This window comes from Schistocerca americana, chromosome 4 (genome assembly GCF_021461395.2).
Source record: "Schistocerca americana isolate TAMUIC-IGC-003095 chromosome 4, iqSchAmer2.1, whole genome shotgun sequence".
Taxonomy (NCBI): domain Eukaryota; kingdom Metazoa; phylum Arthropoda; class Insecta; order Orthoptera; family Acrididae; genus Schistocerca; species Schistocerca americana.
In genome coordinates this window covers 445,495,280-445,516,145 of record NC_060122.1, presented here as the reverse complement: position 1 = coordinate 445,516,145, position 20,866 = coordinate 445,495,280, and the positions used below count along the sequence as shown (strand labels likewise).

General features: G+C 42.1%; 1 protein-coding gene across 1 annotated transcript in view; it reads left to right on the top strand.

Moving 5' to 3' along the window:
• LOC124612973 (bestrophin-4) overlaps positions 1–20,866 on the top strand; it is a 566,407-nt gene that overhangs the window by 219,283 nt on the left and 326,258 nt on the right. The window contains exon 2 of the mRNA XM_047141502.1: positions 12,042–12,152. Within this exon, the coding sequence (XP_046997458.1) occupies positions 12,042–12,152 (111 nt within the window). The remainder of the gene's footprint in view (positions 1–12,041; positions 12,153–20,866) is intronic.

Genomic DNA, 20,866 nt, shown 5'->3' with positions numbered 1-20,866 from the left:
ACCATTTGACAGCAGTTTAACAGCGCCACAGTGGGTCACGCCCATGTAGAACACATTTCAAAAAAAAATTTAAAAATAGTTGTAGTCTTCGGAATTGAATAAATTATATATCTATCAAAAGGTAATAGTCTGCAGATTCAGAAAACGCAAAAAAGTAAAAATTGAACTTTTCATGATTTTGAGCCTTTCCGGAGCCCCTTAAGTAGTTCTAAGTTCTAGGGGACTGATGACCACAGATGTTAAGTCCCATAGTGCTCAGAGCCATTTGAACCATTTGGATACACTGCTGGTAATTCCCAACTGACTCTGTTTCTGTTAACAATAGGTAGGCTTTTAGAACAGAATTTCCAGCTAAATGTGACGCCTAGTCTGGCTTTCCTATTCTTGGATCTGGCAATCCTAGCTGCGACAGATTAACGCGCGGTGTAGAGATCTGGGTGATGTCCATACAGGTAGAGAATATGATATAGAAGTGAGAGATAAGAGCATTAATGAAGTCTGGGTGTGGGCGCAATTAATCACAACAAGACCTTACGCAAGACGGCCACGCTTGTCGGAGCGGGACCACCGCTCTACGCCGGCCTTCGGCCGAGACCCTGGAGCCGGAGGAGGCGGGGCGCTGCTGACGTAGGGACGGACGCCTCGGCTCTCGGGGGTCCGCGCCGTTCTCGTAACGCGCTGACGGACGGCCGGACGTCTCACTGCTGCCCGCGCAGAGTGCGGTCTCATCCGCTGTTTTTTGCGCCGCTCCGCGGATCCGCCGGCTGTTTGTTAGCTGCCTATGAGCGGTGGCAATCACAACAGCAGCCAAGGCCGTGACTAGAAGATTACCTCTGGAAAATTGGCTGCCTCTTCCCCTGCTGTAGGAGGGGTCGGAGGCTGGAGCTGCTTCTGCGCAGTTGATTCACGCGCCGCAGGACGTAAAAGCGATATCATCTACCCAAACGATTCGGCCCCACTCTAGCAGCAAATAACAGAGTTTACAAGCGTCTTCTAACCAAACTGCGCGCCTACGGAGTATCGCCTCAGTTGCGCGACTGGATTCGTGATGTCTTGTCAGAAAGGTCACAGTTCGTAGTAATAGACGGAAAGTCATCGAGTAAAACAGAAGTAATATCCGGCGTTCCCCAAGGAAGTGTTATACGCCCTCTATTGTTCCTGATGTATATTAACGACATTGGAGACAATCTGAGTACCCGTCTTAGATTGTTTGCAGATGATGCTGTCATTTACCTTCTTGTAAAGTCATCAGATGATCAAAATGACTTGCAAAATCATTTAGATAAGATATCTGTATGGTGTGAAAAGTGGCAGTTGACCCTGAATAAGGAAATGTGTGAAGTTGTTCACATGAGTACAACAAGAAATCAGCTAAATTTTGATTACACGATAAGTCACACAAATCTGAAGGCTGTAAATTCAGCGAAATACTTAGGCATTAAAATTACAAATAACCTAAACTGGAACGATCACATAGATAACATTGTGGGTAGAGAAAACCAAAGACTGCCATTCATTGGCAGAACACTTAGAAGGTGCAACAGTTCTACTAAGGACACTGCTTACACTACGCTTGTCCGCCCTATTATGGAGTATTGCTGTGCGGTGTGGGATCCGCGTCAGGTGGGACTGACGGGTGTCATCGAAAAAGATACATAAAAAAAATGGTTCAAATGGCTCTGAGCACTATGGGACTTAACTTCTTTGGTCATCAGTCCCCTAGAACTTAGAACTACTTAAACCTAACTAACCTAAGGACATCACACACATCCATGCACGAGGCAGGATTCGAACCTGCGACCGTAGCGGTCGCGCGGTTCCAGACTGTAGCGCCTAGAACCGCTCGGCCACTCCGGCCGGCGATATATAAAAGAGCAGCTCGATTTGTATTATAGCGAAATAGGGGAGATAGTGTCACATACATAGTACGTGAATTGGAGTGGCAAACATTAAAACAAAGACGTGTCTCGTTGCGATGGGATCTTCTCATGAAATGTCAGTCACCAGTTTTCTCCTCCGATTGCGAAAACATTCTCTTGGCACCCACCTACATACGTAGAAATGATCATCACGATAAAATAACAGAAATCAGGGCTCGCACAGAAAAAATTTAAGTGCCGTTCGAGCTTGAAGGTGGTTCATTGAACCCTCTGCCAGGCACTTTATTGTGAATAGCAGAGTAATCACGTAGATATAGAAAGTCACGGGATAGCGATATGCACGGATACAGATGGCGGTAGTATCGCGTACACAAGGTATAAACAGACAGTGCAGTGGCGGAGCCGTATTTGATCCTTGTGAAAAGGTTTTCGACTTGATTGTGGTCTCACGACAGGAATTAAAACTTTGAGCAGAGAATGGTAGTTGGACTTAGGTGCATAGGACTTTCCATCCGGGAAATCGTTAGAGAATTCAATATGCCGAGATCCACAGAGTGAAGAGTGAGTCGAAAATACCAATTTTCAGGCATTACCTATCAACACGGGCGACGCTGTGGCCGACGGCCTTCACTTAACTATCGAGAGCAGTGGCGCTTGTGCAGGGTTTCCAGTGCCAACAGACAAACAACACTGGGAGAAATAACCGCAGAAATCAGTATGGGATGTTCGGCGAACGTATCTGTCATGACAGTGCGGCGAAATTTGGTCGTAACGGGCTATGGCAGCAGTCGACTGACTAGAGTGCTTTTGCTAACAGTACGACATCGCCTGCAGCGCTTGTCCTGGACTCGTGACCATACCGTGACTCTAGACGACTAGAAAACCGTGGCCAGAAGACTTTAAAACCGATTACTGTTGGTAAGAGCCGTTGGTGGGATTAGTGTGTGGTGCAGACCCCTCGAAGCCATGAACACAAGTTGTTGTCAATGCATTCTGAAAGCTGGTGGTGGCTCCAAAATGGTGTGGCCTGTGTTTACATATAACTGACTGGGTCCTCTGGTCCAAGTGAACAGATCGTGGACTGAAAATGATGATATTCGGCTACTTGGAGGCCATTTGCAGCTATTCATTGACTTCGTTCCCAAACACTGTTGCAATTGTCACCGGGCTACAGTTGTTCACGATTTGTCTGAAGAACATTCTGGACAGTTCGAGCGAATGATTCGGCCACCCAGATCGCTCGACATCCATCGAACAAAATGGTTCAAATGGCTCTGAGCACTATGGGACTCAACTGCTGAGGTCATTAGTCCCCTAGAACTTAGAACTAGTTAAACCTAACTAACCTAAGGACATCACAAACATCCATGCCCGAGGCAGGATTCGAACCTGCGACCGTAGCGGTCTTGCGGTTCCAGACTGCAGCGCCTTTAACCGCACGGCCACTTCGGCCGGCACCATCGAACAATTACGGGACATAGCCTAGAGGTTAGTTCTTACGCTCTAGGTGTCATTTCTCTAATGAACAGATTGACAATTATTTATAGCATATATAAGAAGAAGAACAGCCTATTACTGCAACGACAGCCGGTGGAAGAAGGAATGGAGAATAGCATTAAATTCCTTTGGATTAGAATGAATGACAGTGCGTTGTAGTGATTGTGGACAAATAGGACATTATGTCGATATTGTTGCCCAGACTTTTCACAAGTTCTGCACTGACTGCCTACGTTTATAACCTAATAGACTGAAACAGTAATCTATACAGTAAACTATCTCGTTATTTGTGGTAATTAAATCAAAATCGTGTTGGTTACTGATTAAGAAAAACGGGAAAAATTGTTGAGCTTATAGACAAGATTGTGCCTGCGGGTCATTCCTTGCATAGAATCCATACATGTTATAAAAACGAATGTTTGTATGTTCCATACCCCCTCCTAAACCACTGGGTCGATTTCGACCAAACTTGATACACACGTCCTTTCTGTCATACCTATCGTAGTCCAGGAGATATGACGTCATAAACACTGAGATGTGTGAAAAAATGCCGCATTGTGCATAAAGCTTTAATACATTTACTGTTAACTACGAAGACACTCCTACAGTCGAGTCATTTTAAGGAAATGTCTGACACTTGGGGGCGCTTTTAACAGCTTTCAACTGCGAAGCGCAACCGGCTGTAGGCAAAAACAATAGCAGTCTATAGAACCACGAAGAGGCGTTGCCATTAAGACGATTACTAAATCGCGTTGTAGACGCGTGAAGTAGCAGCGTTCAGAAACAGCCCGGGATCTTTGTACGACTCTTTCACAATGTGACACGTATTTTCACGAATACATGGAAACAAATTTTTTTGGATATTACACTACAATCACAGTTCATTTTTTTGTTTCGTTTCTAATAGAGAATTGGCAAAATGAATACCCGGGCAATCCTGGTTTTTGTCAGCTATGTTACAATAAACTTCGACGCATCTGCACTAAATAGGGCGATTATTTCAGTTTCATATTCAATACTATATTCCAACGAAAGTGAGCAAAGGATGCTGAAATTAGTAATTTTATTTTTCCATTTTATGTAAGTAAGGAAGATGTAAACAGGCGAAACGTATTTAGAAAAACACTAAGAGTTACCGGCGACAAACATAATTAATTTTTTCAAGACATTGTTCGGCTCCTGGCTGTCATGTGGAGGAATTATGTTCGATCCCCGATACTGCCAACAATTCTTCTTGGTGAAGGAACTGGGACTGGGTCTGCTTAGTCCCCCGTAGCCAACTGAGCAATTCTTACTTAATGTTTTTTTTTCTTTTTTTGTAAGTATGTGTTCTTCGCTTCGCTAATATATATATATATATATATATATTTTAGAGTTACGGAAACCAGTACTAAAGGCTGAGAGTACAGGTTGCTGGTCTCATGTACCTCCAGTCTCTACAGTAATGTAATCTGGTGGAACTTGAGAGAGAGCACGAACCACCGATAGGTCGACCGGTTAATGTCTAATGTCCTTAAAAGATCACAGCGTCTCGGTCTTCATTGAAGTTCAAAAATGAACGAGAGATCCCACGTCAAGCATTCATTTGACCACGGGGCTTTAAGTGTGTGTGTGTGTGTGTGTGTGTGTGTGTGTGTGTGCGCGCGCGCGCGCGCTATGATGCTTTATTAATTAGTCTGCCTAGTATCAGTGAGGGGATCATTCGCATCCTGACAGGCTTGTGTTGTAGTGTTTTGCAGTTTGTTATACCTTGTTTTAAAATCTCTCGATCAGACAGGTTACTGCTGCCGGCGCCATTAACGCTCAAGCACATGATACTTTCTAGCGCTTCATCAGCAGCAGCATCACAATGGACGGCGGGAATTCTCACGTCATTAAGCGCCCGGCGAGGTTACTTCTCACCGCACATACTACCAGCTGACTTTCACAGTCCGCTTTACGAGTCGCTGGGATCGCGACTTTCGATCGCTGCAAGCCCTCTCGCCTCACCTTCGCGGTGCTCATCGCTGTTTATTGCTAGACACTCAATGTAATCCGACTTTCACTTCAGAATTCCACAGATATGAAGAATAGTCACTGGTTAGTTGATCCATGAGGCCTACTTTCGCAAAAGAGTATTGCCATTGATATGCTCGTTACGAAATTCTTACCCCAGTCTGACATGTAGTTTTAACTTTAAGTCTGCGGCCCAAGCTCGTCACCGGGGTATTTGGTCTGACAGGTGGAATGCAGCCATTCTTCACCGCAGCATTAGGAGGGAGAGGGTGCATGGTCCAACGTCCGGCCGCCTTTTACCTCTAGAAAGATACACGGGATCGTCCTGAGCGTAGTGGAATGACGAAAATCCTCCCTCCCGCAGTCTCTCAGTAACTAAACCCAGAACTACAGGACCGAGGTCTAGTGTCCTACCCGTAGACCACGACGACTACAAAGTTCTAATTTCTCACATAATCAAATTTTAGTAAATTCTGAGATGCTCGGAAACTACGTAAATTACGATTCGCAAATCGAAGAAACAGGATTTGACGCCTAGTTTCTTCCAGGTTTGTCTAAGTATACTATTGTATTGTACTGTATGTTAGCCGGGGACCTAGAAACGATGGAGAGGCTCCGTCCCCGCCGCAGCCGCAGTGGTCCACAACCCCACGACGACTACCGCAGTCCACTTCACCCCTCCGCCGCCCCACACCGAACCCAGGGTTATTGTGCGGTTTGGCCCCCGGTGGACCCCCCAGGGAACGTGTCACACAAGGGTTACACTCACCCCTATGTTTGCGTGGTAGAGTAATGGTGGTGTACGTGTACGTGGAGAACTTGTTTGCGCAGCAATCGCCGACATAGTGTAGTTGAGGCGGAATAAGGGGAACCAGCCCGCATTAGCCGAGGCAGATGGAAAACCGCCTAAAAACCATCCACAGACTGGCCGGCTCACCGTACCTCGACACAAATCCGCCGGGCGGATTCGTGCAGGGGACCTGGCGCTCCTTCCCGCCCGGAAAAGTATACTATAAGACAACACAAAAACGATGCACCACGAAGGAATCCGTAGATGTGATTTACATGTACAGACAAAGAACTGACTACAATTTCAGAAAAAATGGATGGTTTATTGAAGAAGCTTCTAAGTACTACGAAACTGCTACGTGTGCCTCCCCCAAAACTTTGATCGACGTTATGAAGAACCTCGTAAATTCAAAAAGTTGGTAGAGCCATTTTTTATACTAATGAAGGAGGGCAAATTAAACAGTGAAGAATTTAATTTTTTGTTATTGAAACGTTTGCATCAACTATCATTTCACAATTTTAATGAACTCGCCTGTGGCCAGGAATCTCATTGACTGTCTTCAGTGATGAGTCCTGCTTCGAATTGAGGCCAGATGACCAGCGAAGACGTATCTGGAGGCGCCCTGGACATCGGTGGGATGCTAACTCGAATGTTGTCCTCCATACTGCTCGACAGCCAGGAATGAAGGTCTGGGGTGCTATTCCTTTTCATGGCAGGACCCCTTTGGTTCTGCTGGCCGGGGTGGCCGAGCGGTTCTAGGCGCTACAGTCTGGAACCGCGCGACCGCTACGGTCGCACGGTTTCAATCCTGCTGTAATGTCTCTTGCAGCGGTCTCTCCGCGATATTTTCAGAAGTTTTTATAAATTATATAACTCAGTACATGTCTCGAAATATCTCTTCTTATATTACCGATTCCTAAAGTTTAATATACGATGATTATCAATGCAGAGTAGTTTCAAGCCCTATTATTCCTTGGAGCGTGCATTTACTCCATGGAACAGCTTCTCTGCTATCTATGTTTTCTCTTACGAAAAGAATGACTGAGATCTTGCGGATTAGCGGTGAAACAAGGAAGATGTATATGTATGTATTGTTGAGGTAGTCGCCATCTTCATGAGTTTCTGTAAGGAATTTAATACATGAACTAAACTAAAGTAAGTGTGTTCACGTATTATTTAACTGGTTATTATTGACGGTGTCTGCTTGCTACGCTGTGTTGCACGGGATCAGTGGGGAACTTCTGATTTACACTGGACGAACCTGCCGTTTTGTATGCTCAAGATATCCAGTTTATTACTTCCAATAAATAGGCTAACACGGTCTTACCAGCAGATCTCAGGTGTTCCCCATGTGATCACTGAAAGTTAATAATTATTACAAATGTTTTCAGGAGATCGACTGGCAATTTTCGTCGCACCGAGACTTCGAAATTGCTTCACTGCCTTATGGAATTTAAGTTAAGCTCAATTTAATCAGGATAGAACACTATTGAACTGTTTGAATATGATAATGCGGCTTTGTGAATGAAAATTCCCTTAATATACGCATGCTTTTTACTATCCTGATCAGTGATGCTAAATCAGGCCGGTGTGAGAGAGGTTTTTAAATTTTAGATCCCACAAAATATATTAAACTGCCTCGGGCATGGATGTGTGTGATGTCCTTAGGTTAGTCAGGTTTAAGTAGTTCTAGGGGACTTATGACCTCAGAAGTTAAGTCCCATAGTGCTCGGAGCCATTTTAGGCCTTTGGTTCTCATCCGTGCCACTGTTACAGCACAGCGGTACGTCGACGATATTCTACACATCCATCTTGTGCTAGTATTTCAGCACGATAATGGCCGGACACTGCGAGAGCTTCTACTGCTTGTCTTCGTGCTTGCCAAACCCCACCTCGCCCAGCGAGGTCGTCGGATCTTTGCCCAGCTGATACAGTTCGGAGCATTATGGGGCAGGGCCCTCCAACACTCTCGGAATTTTGATGAATATTCTGTCTTCCAGCGTACCAATTGCGGAAACATTTTATGCTTACGCACCAAGTACCCTTCGCCACGTAGCGACGCCAAGCTGCGGAGTTCAGATGTAACCAAGCGCAGTTGAAATGCTGATGCAGCAGCTTCCAGCATGTTAAAAAATATCAACGCCGCACTAAGGAACTGCACATACCTGCGTGGCAGAGGATCTTTTGTTAGGGGCAGCTGACAGAAGAGAGAGAACTGAAGCTATATACCGACAAATTCTGAAAGGCTACATCATGTAGCCACTTGAAGAAATCCTAGTGGCAGTTTGTCAGCATTATTCACTTGTTCTAAGAGCGCTCCGAGGGCGGAGTGGCCGGTCGGAAAATGCGGAGGACTTTCTGATTGCGGGACGCTGCCGGCATCGACTCGGGCACGCAGAATGGCCGCGGCGGCTGGACCCGCCCGCCGGATGTCCTGTCCCGTCGGCCGCGATGGTCGCCTGAATGACAAAAAAACGCGCCGTCCGTGGCGTGACGCGCGCCCGTCTGATGAATACCCCGCGAGTCGCCTGCCGCTTACGTAATCTACATCTCCGTACCTGTCGCTCCTCCACACACTTGGCAAAATCTGTCTCTTTCGTGTGGTGTGGTTCGGTTTCTCCTCATCACCAGTAGCTTATTCACGTGTCCACTACTCGACATCCTATGTCCTCCATACCACCCCCCACCCCCCCACCACTTGGGTATGGCATTAGGTGAGTTCAGAGATACACAGTGCCGACTAGAGAAAAACGATTAATTCCGGTTAATCGATTAATTATAATTATTACAATAATCGATTATGGGTATACTGATGCTTTCTTCACGTCGATTAATTTTACAACATCTGTAAACTTTCTATGTAATTTACCTGTACACAAAATACTTAACATTCTTTTTCAAAAACCTTCTCCTCGTATAATGTCTCCTTAAGGGGAGACTTCACAAGTAAGAGGGATTCTTTGATTAATTTTGCACAGCATACAAACCGTACTTACAAGTGTCCGAAACTCTAGAATCCATTTAATTTATGAAAAAATGAATGAGCTGTTACTTTTTAAACTTTGTTTAGAAAAAAATCAAATTTTGTAGTTAATTATCTCAATGTTTACCACAGTTTTTAATATATTTGGAAAATTCAAGAGTTTCATACACCTGTAAGTATGGTTTGTATGCTGTGCAAAATTCATCGAAGAATCTCTCGTACTTATGAAGAAAAATGTACCTATAGCCACTAATGCAGCCAATAGTAAGTGAAAAAATGATGAAATTTCATATCTAAAAAAAATTATTTTCTTATGTTTTTGAACTTCCGCTGCTACGAGTGTGAATCCTGAATCCTTCCTGGTCATGCTGACAAAGTTTTATGAATTTACTTGTAAAAGTATAGACAGTGGAAATTAAAATGTCCTGTGGTGCCTCTCCTGCTCCAAGTCGGCCCGTTTGACGTCCTACCCCTCTTAAGGTAACTTATTCAACAGCTGAACAATGCTGACTCTTGGTTGTTCCTGTATTGCGTTTGTGAACTCTGCCGTGATACAAAACGTTAATCTTAGCGAAGTGCAGAGATCGAAATAATGAAAATGAATCTAATCAAACCCCAAAAGAAATTAATTGTGTGCTCATTGAAAACTATTTAACTGAAACTCAGTACTGAAGTGCGTTATGAAAGTTAGGTTACATGAAGTGCACTGTTTGAATTGAAATATCCACTAAATAAAATGCTGCTGAACTCTGAAGAAAATAACTTCACTGTTCAGTGCAAATTAATCTGCTTGCTTATCAGAACACCTGACAATTCTGACTATATACTGTTTGCCCACAAGAATGCAAAGTGAGATCTACCCTGCATGAAAACTAACTTAGCTCTTGCTCAACACGTTGTTTTGTGTGTGGTGTACTGACGTTCTCGGAAGCACATTGAAATCAGCGAATTCAGCAGCTAAAGAAAAGTAATCTTCTCACTACTAAATTTTTCTTCGACTGTCAGAATCAATCTGTGGCTACCTGTGGCGTAATGTACAGTGTACATACGACAAAATATTTGAAACTTTACTAAGCGTGATGGACGAGGATTTTACTTTAAAGAAAAGCGTTCTCGAAAAATTAAACTTTGATTATTGTCAAAAAGACTGTACAAAATGACTCTAAGAATTACGGAATTCCCTCATTGCAAAACTCAGAAATTTAAAACAATTGCGTTATTTGTGACATAATGAAAACAGAGATCAAATTGACACTAATCACGAATATTTTTAATTATCTAAGGGGCAAAGATTTCCTTCAATTAATAGTTCTGACAAACAAACATTTCATTCTTGCCTGTGCATTGGTTACCTTGAAACATTCCTCCAAAAACCTTCTACATCCATACAGTCAAGAAAATATCTTTACAAACAAGTTGTCATCCCATGATAAAGTACTCTATTTCTCCAAGATTTACAAATATCAGCTCTCCTTCTTTAAAACTCATCTGCTCCCTACTATGCCTCTAACAAGAATGTTCCAGCGCTGCACAACAGACTGGCGATAGAGCGCACCACAGATGACATTAAACACAGAGTCAAGGGCAGCAACTTTGTCGCAGTACAGTAAAGGTGGAATGTTTACAATGGTGGAAAACATACGAAAATCTCATAAATCGATTAGCATACGATTCATTAGTTCAGTGTAAGTAATACCATTCGTTCATTTGTTGCCAAGAAAGTTAATAGACACAAATACTTCGACTCTAGAATGTAAATGCCTCGGAGAGAATGAGCATGAACAGTACCAAAGAAGCTTTCTGAACGAACAGAAGTCCTAATTGTTGGCATTCTGCACGATTAAAACGGCTCCATTTTGAAGATCTGTTGGCAGTAACTGCTTCCGTTGCTGGTTGATATCAAATGTCATTGTTCAGAAGAAGCCGAAGCAGAAACAGATATTAAGCCCAATCGAAGAATAACCAGCACAGTAGCGACTACTATATATGATGATTTTTGGAGCATTTATGAGGTATTAACATCTGTTCAGCGGGAGGAGAGCTCTATCACAGTAAGAGCAAACGACCAGGACTTTGTAGCTGAAACGGAGTGAGGTGGCGCAGTGGTTAGCATTCGGGCGGACGACTGTTCAAACCCGCGGGCGGCCATCCCGATTCACGTGATTTCCCAAAATCGCTCCAGGCAAATGCCGGGATGGTTCCTTTGGAAGGACACCGCCGATTCCTTCCCCATCCTTGACCGATCCGAGCTTGTGGTCCGGCTCTAATTATATCGATGTCGACGTGGCGTTAACCCCAATCGTGCTTCCTTTTTTTTAGTCGCTGAAATTAGACTCTGCTGAGTGTGGCTCGTAAATATCTGGGAATAGCTCAAAGACCGTTTCGTCAGGTGGAGTACACAGCAACAGCTTGCCGTTCGGGACTCTGTGGAAAAAGATCACATACATTGGCGTTCGACATTTCACTTCCTGAAATAGTTTGGTGCTTGTAGGAATATTCACTGCAGCATCTATCCTGAAAACAACTAAATTAATTGTCTTTACTTGTAAATGTTAAATAGGAATATATTGCTGCTAAAAATAAAAAAAGAGAATTACATATTTCATGAAACTGAGGAACTACTGTTAGTTACAAAAAGTGAAATAAGAGTATTATAACATCGCTTTATCATAAACAATAATTTTAAGGGACTGTTTTATAAACCTAAAAATAAAGACGTAACAGATCAGTTACATAATAATAGAATCATTTAAGTAATCGAAAAGAACACTTGTAGGTGCAAACGAATTTTAATGTCACATTCAAGTGTTTGTGTTTGTAATATTATTTAGTAAATTACTGTTCCAAGATTCAGCTGAAGAATACACTAACGTGCTTTATTCTGTTTTGTTCACAGATGGAGAGGAAGCGTGTACAAATTAATATGGCGGGATTTAGCTGTGTACCTGTTACTTTACTACGCTTTAAACGTCGTTTACCGATTCGCGTTAAATGACCAACAGAAAACGTAAGTATCACATTACGTATAGCAAATTTTTAAAATATTGTCAGATTTTTTAAATGGTTGTGTTTCGCTTTCAACAATTTTTAACTCATTTTCGTATTGTTGCACAATTGAGACATTGGGCCATTCTCAAGTGCCTGGAAACATGTGTCAGCTATCTGATAGTGGTACGAAAATAACCCAAAAATTAATAGTTACAGGCGACATGGAATCGTGCAAAAAATTGTTAAATTAGCAATTGTGCATCTGTGGTGTCACAGCCAGACACCACACTTGCTAGGTGGTAGCCTTTAAATCGGCCGCGGTCCGTTAGTATACGTAGGACCCGCGTGTCGCCACTATCAGCGATTGCAGACCGAGCGCCGCCATACGGCAGGTCTAGTCTAGAGAGACTCCCTAGCACTCGCCCCAGTTGTACAGCCGACTTTGCTAGCGATGGTTCACTGTCTACATACGCTCTCATTTGCAGAGACGACAGTTTAGCATAGCCTTCAGCTACGTCATTTGCTACGACCTAGCAAGGCGCCATCTTCTTCAAGAATGTATTCTGAACAGATAATATTGTGAGTCATGTACCGTCAAGAGCGACGTTCATCATTAATGGATTAAAGTTAAATATCAAACTAATTACGTCCGCTTTCTGAATTCTAATTCCTTGTCATGTTCCAGACCTCACGTCAGTATAGTTCTGCCCTCCTCACGCCAGCCTGCGTGAGCTAAAACGCGTGCATTTCGGCATCCCCTAGTAACACGGTGTTGGCTCTCCTGCCAACACAACAGCATCCAGTTTTAAAGGAAATGTGTCAGATACGGAAATAGAGATGTATTAAATAGTTTAAACGCAGCCAACATACAATCTTACTCGTGGTTATAAATCTCAAGAGTATTTCCTCCTAGCAGTGTCATAGAAAAATGAAGGTCTGTTTTGAAGATTATTAAGGATTTTTAAAAGCAAAGATTCCTCATTTGTAGTTAAATATCATCAAATATCCTTTGTATTTCTTATGTAAGCGAGTGTAACCTAACCACACCCTGGTATTTTTGCAAAAGAATAATACATCTAGATAACTGCTCAGAATCTGAGAGTATCAGCATTTGTGAATTCTCTGAACTGGAAACCGAGGAAAGTCTCATCAAACATTCTGAAATTACGAGCAAGAAATAAAGTTCTGGAAGGGACCTGAGTTCAGATGTATACTGACGACAAAAAAAAAAAGAAAAAAAAGATCGTAACACCAAGAAGATAAAAGAAAGTTGGTAGGCATGTTTCTACATATGAAAGATGATGTCTATTCAGATTTGGTTTAAATACGCGCTGTAAATGCTGCGTTCGTTAGTTATCTTTGAAACTGCACGTTGTGAGTTGATGTTTGTCAAGAATGCCTTTAATGCGACAAAGATGGCGCTATCAACACTTCACTGATTTTGAACGAGTCCTGTAGTAAGGCCTTGGCAGGAATATAGCCACTATACACGATTGCTGGCAGCGATGCTCACGAAATGCAAGGTCGCAAGACGACCAGGCTCCGGACTGCCACGTGGCAGTACGGGGAGGGAAGAGTATCGATTCGGGGTATGACTCTGGCGCATATTGCTTGTGCAGCAGCAATTTGAGCGTCAGTTGGAACCACAGTGACGTAACGCACCGTTACAAATCTGGTACTTCAAGGACAGCTCCGAGCCAGACGGACTGTAGCTTGTTTTCCACTGACCCCAAATCACCACCATGTGCGACATCAGTGGTGTCAAGCAAGAGCTCATTGTGTTTCCTGATGAAAGCTGGTTCTACCTCAGTTCTAGTGATGATCGTGTTCTGGTTAGGAGGTGGCCAGTCGAGGACCTGCAAACAATCTGTGTGCGTGCTACACACACTGGACCTACACCTGCAGTTATGGTCTGGGGTGCTATTTCGTATGACAGCAGGCGGACTCGCGCAGTTATCCCGTGCCTCCTGACTGCAAATTTGTACACCGGTCTGGTGATTCGACCTGTTGTGCTGCCATTTATGAACAGCTTTACAGTGGAGCAGCGCCTCTGAGGAAGTCCAGCGCAGTCCTGGACGAAACGTAAGGAGCAGAAAAGTTCTTGGACCACGACCTCAGGTCCCGGAAAGTATATCTACAGCCTTTACAGTGTACGTTTTCAAACAGGATAACGTTCGCCCACAAACTGCTGTTGTAACCCAACATCCTTTATATACAGTAGACAAGTTGCCTTGGCCTGTTCGACCACCAGATCTGTCTCCAGTTGAGCACATACGGGACGTCACCTGACGGCAACTCTAACGTTATGCACAGACAGCATTAACCGTCCACTATTGGCCGACCAACTGCAACAGGCATGGATCTCCATTCTATAAAATGACACCCGGCACATGTACGACACAATGCATGTACCTTTGCATTTTTGCATTCGACATTCTGTCGGTTACACTGGTCATTAATGTACCAGAATTTCACATTCGCAATGCTTACATGAATATGTGTTAATCACTAAAATACGGTACCTAAAGAAATGTATTCCAGATCTCTCATTACTTTACGTTAATTATTTTTTGATGTTGAGAATTTTTTTCGGTCACTGTATTTGTGAACAAGAGAAACCAGTAACAAGTTCTTCGAAATAATGTAAGTCTTCCAGAGACACAAAGCTAAGATAAATACATACCTAAGATGTCAGTTAAAATTAATGAATTAACGAAGTATCCGAAAACAGGACGTGAAAAATTCTTAAATGGCGAAATTTAGCATTTTAAACATTCATGCTATACTACATTGTCATTTACCATGTGAAAGCATAAATAATTTCTGATTTAAATGTGAAAATATAAAATTCTATATTTACTAGTGTTTTCATGATGGGTACAGCTGAAACATGACTATGTGTGAAAAAAACCCTTTTTACTAATTATTTTACTAACTATTTTCAAATTCGTACTTTTTGCGAACTTCTTAGTCCATCACCTAGAATAACTGACGAAGCCATCCTGCATAACAGCACAAACATAAACAGCTAAGAATTTACAATCATCAAAGGAAATTGCTAAGAATAAATGTACAAAATAATCAGTTTTAGTGTTCCGTAATCGTAAATTTTTATCAGTTATTCTAGACAATAGAGTAATAACCGAAACCTGGGTCAAAAGAGAGAAAAAGTGCGTCTTTTTCATGTGATACCCGTGCCTTTCGCTTTCGAAAGATGCAATATCCAAAATAATTTGTTAGCAGTACGGATATAACGAAGTTCAATAACTCTTCCTGAAATTGTAATATAGTGGCATTCTTAAGTTCCTTCTGCGTGATCCAGTTACGTACACGTCCACATACAGTGATCTATTGCTGAAGAGGTCGATATCCATCTATTTTCTGCAGTGTGTTTGGATCACATGAATTACACTAAAAGACCAAAGTAATGCATTCTTCATTGGTGAAATATTAATACGGTTCGTTAGAAAACTTTAGCATACATTAACGTGCATTCTTGAATAGCACATTGCAGTGTACTGTGACTGTTGGACAACACCCAAAAAGAGAAATAACTAACTATTGAAAATGTTTACTGCAGAGTGTATATGCATATTTAACGACCTCATTATCAGTTTTGTTGTGGCACTATATACTATAAATATAGTGGCACTATATACTATAAATTCAAAAGCTCGGGGATTGATCCAACGTTGTCAGTTGCTACGATTTTCAGTATTTTCACTGTTATCAATGTATTTACTAAAAATCCATAGTTTAACTTTGATTGGAATTACACGTTGAGATGATGTCCCCCATTATTGAAAGTTAACTATCATTCAAGTATTAAAAAGGCAAAGGTTTCACCAGTAATAAGTCCAGGCCTTATAACGCACGTTATCGGTTTGATTGTTTTATTGGATGATCCATTGTGACACTGGATGTCAGGGTGCTATATAGAGCTCAAAATAACACCCGAAAATTACTTGTGCTATTAGTAAAAACAACTCTGTGAGCAAAACTGCACAGACTTCTTGAACTATAGCTACACTTTTCATTGGTCCGTCACGTACGTTCCAAAGTTCTATAGTTGCACTGAGCTTCATGCACTCTGTCATGCACCATGTCATGTCCACGATATATATCACTGACAACGAGTTGCGTTAGTTAAGTGTCTGGTCCAGTAACGAAGTTGTCTGGTCCAGTAACGAAGTTCTCAAAGACTGTTTATTGAATTTTTGAGGACAACCTACATAATTCCGCAAACATTTTCTGAGAAGACGATGCTATTGAGGTAGTGATGACACAGTATCATACATGTTCTTTGGAATGTCGTTTTGTCATTCTTAACTGAAACTACTTTGTCATACTGCCCATAGACAATTCGTTATAGAAAACTAGAATCACCTGTACCTTTCGCGAAATTTCTTCGAAACGAATGACTATAGGCCAGCTTAATTTCGGGTGGCTCTGAGCTGGGAAGAGGAAAAAAAGAATCAGAAATTGTGTAAAACGCCACATTGTGTTAAAACATATGCATTTTATAGTTTTTTTTAATGTGCTTAGTCAGGTGGCTTATGAACCAGCAAAGAGTAATGTGAATAAGTGAATTATAATAACCGGTCTATATGTGTATTTATTTGTAATTAAGTCGTTCAAGGGAATTAGCATTATCATCTTTTTCGCAGTACCCTGTCGTAAATTTTTATTGACTACTTGCCTGGTATTTTGTCAGTCATTATTACACATTTCGTCATTGGTTGCGTCTTGGAATACTGCAATTTGTAAACTTACCATTTTCTGCATAATGACGTAACTAGAATGTATTTTGAGATGCCCCATGTCGCAGTTGTGTAGCAGTTTTCTGTTATTACAAAAAAGTAAAGGAAGAAGTCTATTTCCTGCCGCTCTTTCTGATGGTGTTTTGCTGGGAGCACCTGCTGCTAACCCTGGTAGAAGTAGATTGTAATTGACGGCAGTCATTATGTTAAGAATGAAAGACTCTTACATCGTGACGTTGCTTGTTTTTACTGCCAAGAGATGTAGAACATATCGTCGTTCCTTAAATCGAAAGAAAGAATTCATCAGAAAAGCCATAGCCGTTTCTTCTTTTAATCACACTTACGGAGGCACGTTATATGTTGGTAAAGAATTAAGAGTAGAGAAATCCAAATACACACCATGCAAGTACTACTCGTATGTGTCTGCCTGATTGTGGTGGAAACTTTGTTTAACGGTTTCCTCGTTTGAGCAAGAAGTGAGTTTATAGACTCATTAGTTGCGTATCAGAAAACTGTAGCTCCTATGAAATGATAGTAACGAAATCATTGCCGGACGTATCCTAGAGTTGCGATGATGTGCGTTCAGGATATTGATGTAGATTATTGACTGTATAGAAGACATCTTCGGGCGCAGTCTACAGCTTTGTAGCGAGATGCGAAATGCTAAGTAATTCGAATTAATAGGCGTTTGAAGAAAGATATAAATCGTTTGACGCCGATAATCTTCACAACAAAACAGAAATAAAATTTAGACAGTTGATCGAACACATTCGAGCACCACACTTCACGTTTCCACAGAAACAAGCGGAATTTATTGGGTTCAGTTTTTGTTCATTTGTTGCCACCTCCACATTGTTACTGGATGTGCGATCTGAAGCATGGTCCCTGCCCGTAAGCCCACAGAGCACGTGCAGGCTCGTATAGCCGTAACACCCGCCCACGAAAAGATTAGCTGGAATTCTGGTCCCACATACAGGAAACGAAGTTACAAACTCTCTTAAGCTTTCCATCTCGAAAATCAAAGTTGCTTGATCATTAAAAAATCGCTGACTGCCAACTTCCGAAAAATACTTCCAAACATCTGCTTCACAAGAGAGCACAAAAGACGACGTCCTTCAACATCAAGGGCAGTCATCCGAATTTTCTTTTCGTGAGCTCAAAAATCGCTTTAAGAACTTCTTATAACATTTGGGACTTTCTGGCAATCATAACCAGGAGGCCCCAACAAAGTTGCCATTTTCTGCTTCCGCTACTACCAATGCTCTTCGGTGTGCTGCTTCACGCCAGAAATCAGTTGTTTTTTTCCAACGGGACTTGAAAACACTTGTCATCACAAGCCGTTAGGCGAGTCTGGAAGGACCAGACCAAATGGTATTTAGGATTACGCAAAGACAAGCCCTTCATATTGAGGCTAGACAAAAGCCTGCTTTCCCGGATACCAGCATCTGGCTGTGGCGCACACAATAGCCGAGATCGTAGCACAAACCTGCAGGCAGGAATAGTATTTTACAAGATATTTGTACGTAAGATGTTACAATGCAAATTTTTTTGTACCACAACCTCAAAGTGTCAAATGTGGTCATTAAGTTCAGTAAAATATGGAGCAATTGTCCATGAGCAAGAGAGCGTGTTAGGGAAAATTAACATGAGTCCACTTCCACCCGACTGAAACGTTCGTTTCGTCCGTCCTTCGGAGCTTCCGTGGCTTCGTGCGGAGTCACACCTGCGGGCGTCTGAATCAATGCATTCTTGGCTTTGCGTGGTGTGCGAAACAAATAGCGCTGCGAACTGCTCCATGGATTTAATGGAAACGTTTATTATCAATCCCTGATTAATTTATTACACTTCCACAAAGGTAAAATAGATCTAAGTAAACTGCCGCCTACATTGGTTTGGCCTGCGAATCGCGGTTAAAACTGCTTACTAGTTCAAAGTCACTAACGAAAAGTCCTGTAGCAGTCTAACCACTTTTAGGCGAACGTCATCTGGACCTATAAATTAAAAAAAAAAAGCTGTCGTCTAGGACCTATTCGTTGAAGAAAAATAGTTGGGAGAAAATACTCAGAATTTTCTGAGAACCGCCAAGAAATTCAAAAATGGTAAAGAATTTAATATTGACAGAATGACTGCAGAGATGGAACTCATCAGGCACAGGAAGGATAACGTTTCAATTGGTTCTGATGTAATTGAAAGGCTGAAGATGACGTATTTTGAGCCAAGCAGGGGACTAGTCCAACAAATTTCCAGACAAGGGCCGTCTCCTACACATGAAAATAGATTTGGTAAAGGGATAACGACCAGCTGTGAGTGTGACGAAGTCGGCACACCAGATCGTGTCCTATGGGAAATCCCCCAGATGTAGTAATTACTAATACACAGGCATTAAGAGATGAGACTGGAAGAGGACTTTGATACTTTAAATATTGTAGCTGATCCTGTCTTAGAAAAAGCAAGGCGTAATTACAGTCGACAGACGAGTAAGGCCTATATGCAATTGTAGGGAACGTGAACGAAGCCGGATAGCTCTACGACCACAGGGACCTGTACTGGAATGAGTGAAGGTGTGCGGCGACAAGGTTGCCCAAGAACAGGGATCAATGATGATCAAGTGATACGCCCTGATGCCACCCCATGCAGTCTGGAGGCAGCAAGATATTGCTGCAACTGATGGGGTGGCTGATCTGGTACGGAACGTCGAGACAAACTATGGTATATAAATTTCGGTTGTTGTTGTTGTTGTTGTGTGGTCTTCAGTCCTGAGACTGGTTTGATGCAGCTCTCCATGATACTCTATCCTGTGCAAGCTTCTTCATCTCCCAGTACCTACTGCAACCTACATCCTTCTGAATCTGCTTAGTGTATTCATCTCTTGGTCTCCCTCTACGATTTTTACCCTCCACGGTGCCCTCCAATGCTAAATTTGTGATCCCTTGATGCCTCAAAACATGTCCTACCAACCGATCCCTTCTTCTAGTCAAGTTGTGCCACGAACTTCTCTTCTCCCCAATCCTATTCAATACCTCCTCATTAGTTAGGTGATCTACCCACCTTATCTTCAGCATTCTTCTGTAGCACTACATTTCGAAAGCTTCTATTCTCTTCTTGTCCAAACTGGTTATCGTCCATGTTTCACTTCCATACATGGCTACACTCCATACAAATACTTTCAGAAACGACTTCTTGACACTTAAATCTATACTCGATGTTAACAAATTTCTCTTCTTCAGAAACGATTTCCTTGCCATTGCCAGTCTACATTTTATATCCTCTCTACTTCGACCATCATCAGTTATTTTACTCCCTAAATAGCAAAACTCCTTTACTACTTTAAGTGTCTCATTTCCTAATCTAATCCCCTCAGCATCACCCGATTTAATTTGACTACATTCCATTATCCTCGTTTTGCTTTTGTTGATGTTCATCTTATATCCTCCTTTCAAGACACTGTCCATTCCGTTCAACTGCTCTTACAAGTCCTTTGCTGTCTCTGACAGAATTACAGAATTACAATGTCATCGGCGAACCTCAAAGTTTTTACTTCTTCTCCATGAATTTTAATACCTACTCCTTTACTGCTTGCTCAATATACAGATTTCGGTAGTACTAACATTATATGTATGGATGTGTGTCCATCTCAGACTACGATAAAGACAAATAGCGATCATATTAGCAGAAATATCGGAATATGAGTATTAGTGTTAGTAACAGCAACATATATTTCAGAAGTAGAAGCATTTGCAGAAGACGACCCGACTGAGGGTGAATAGAGGTGCCACAGGAAAACGATAGGTAGGCACCTAAATGTTAGAGTGATGGCAGTACAAAAATTTAAAACAAGGAGAAATAGCATTATAGACAATGTACATTTAATTCATGTTCAGAAGTGGGAAAAAGGGATGGAAAGCAGAATATGCCCAAGCAGAATTCAAAGTCCGCCCACGGGAACGCACTTTCGAATACTTTGTAAGCTTTC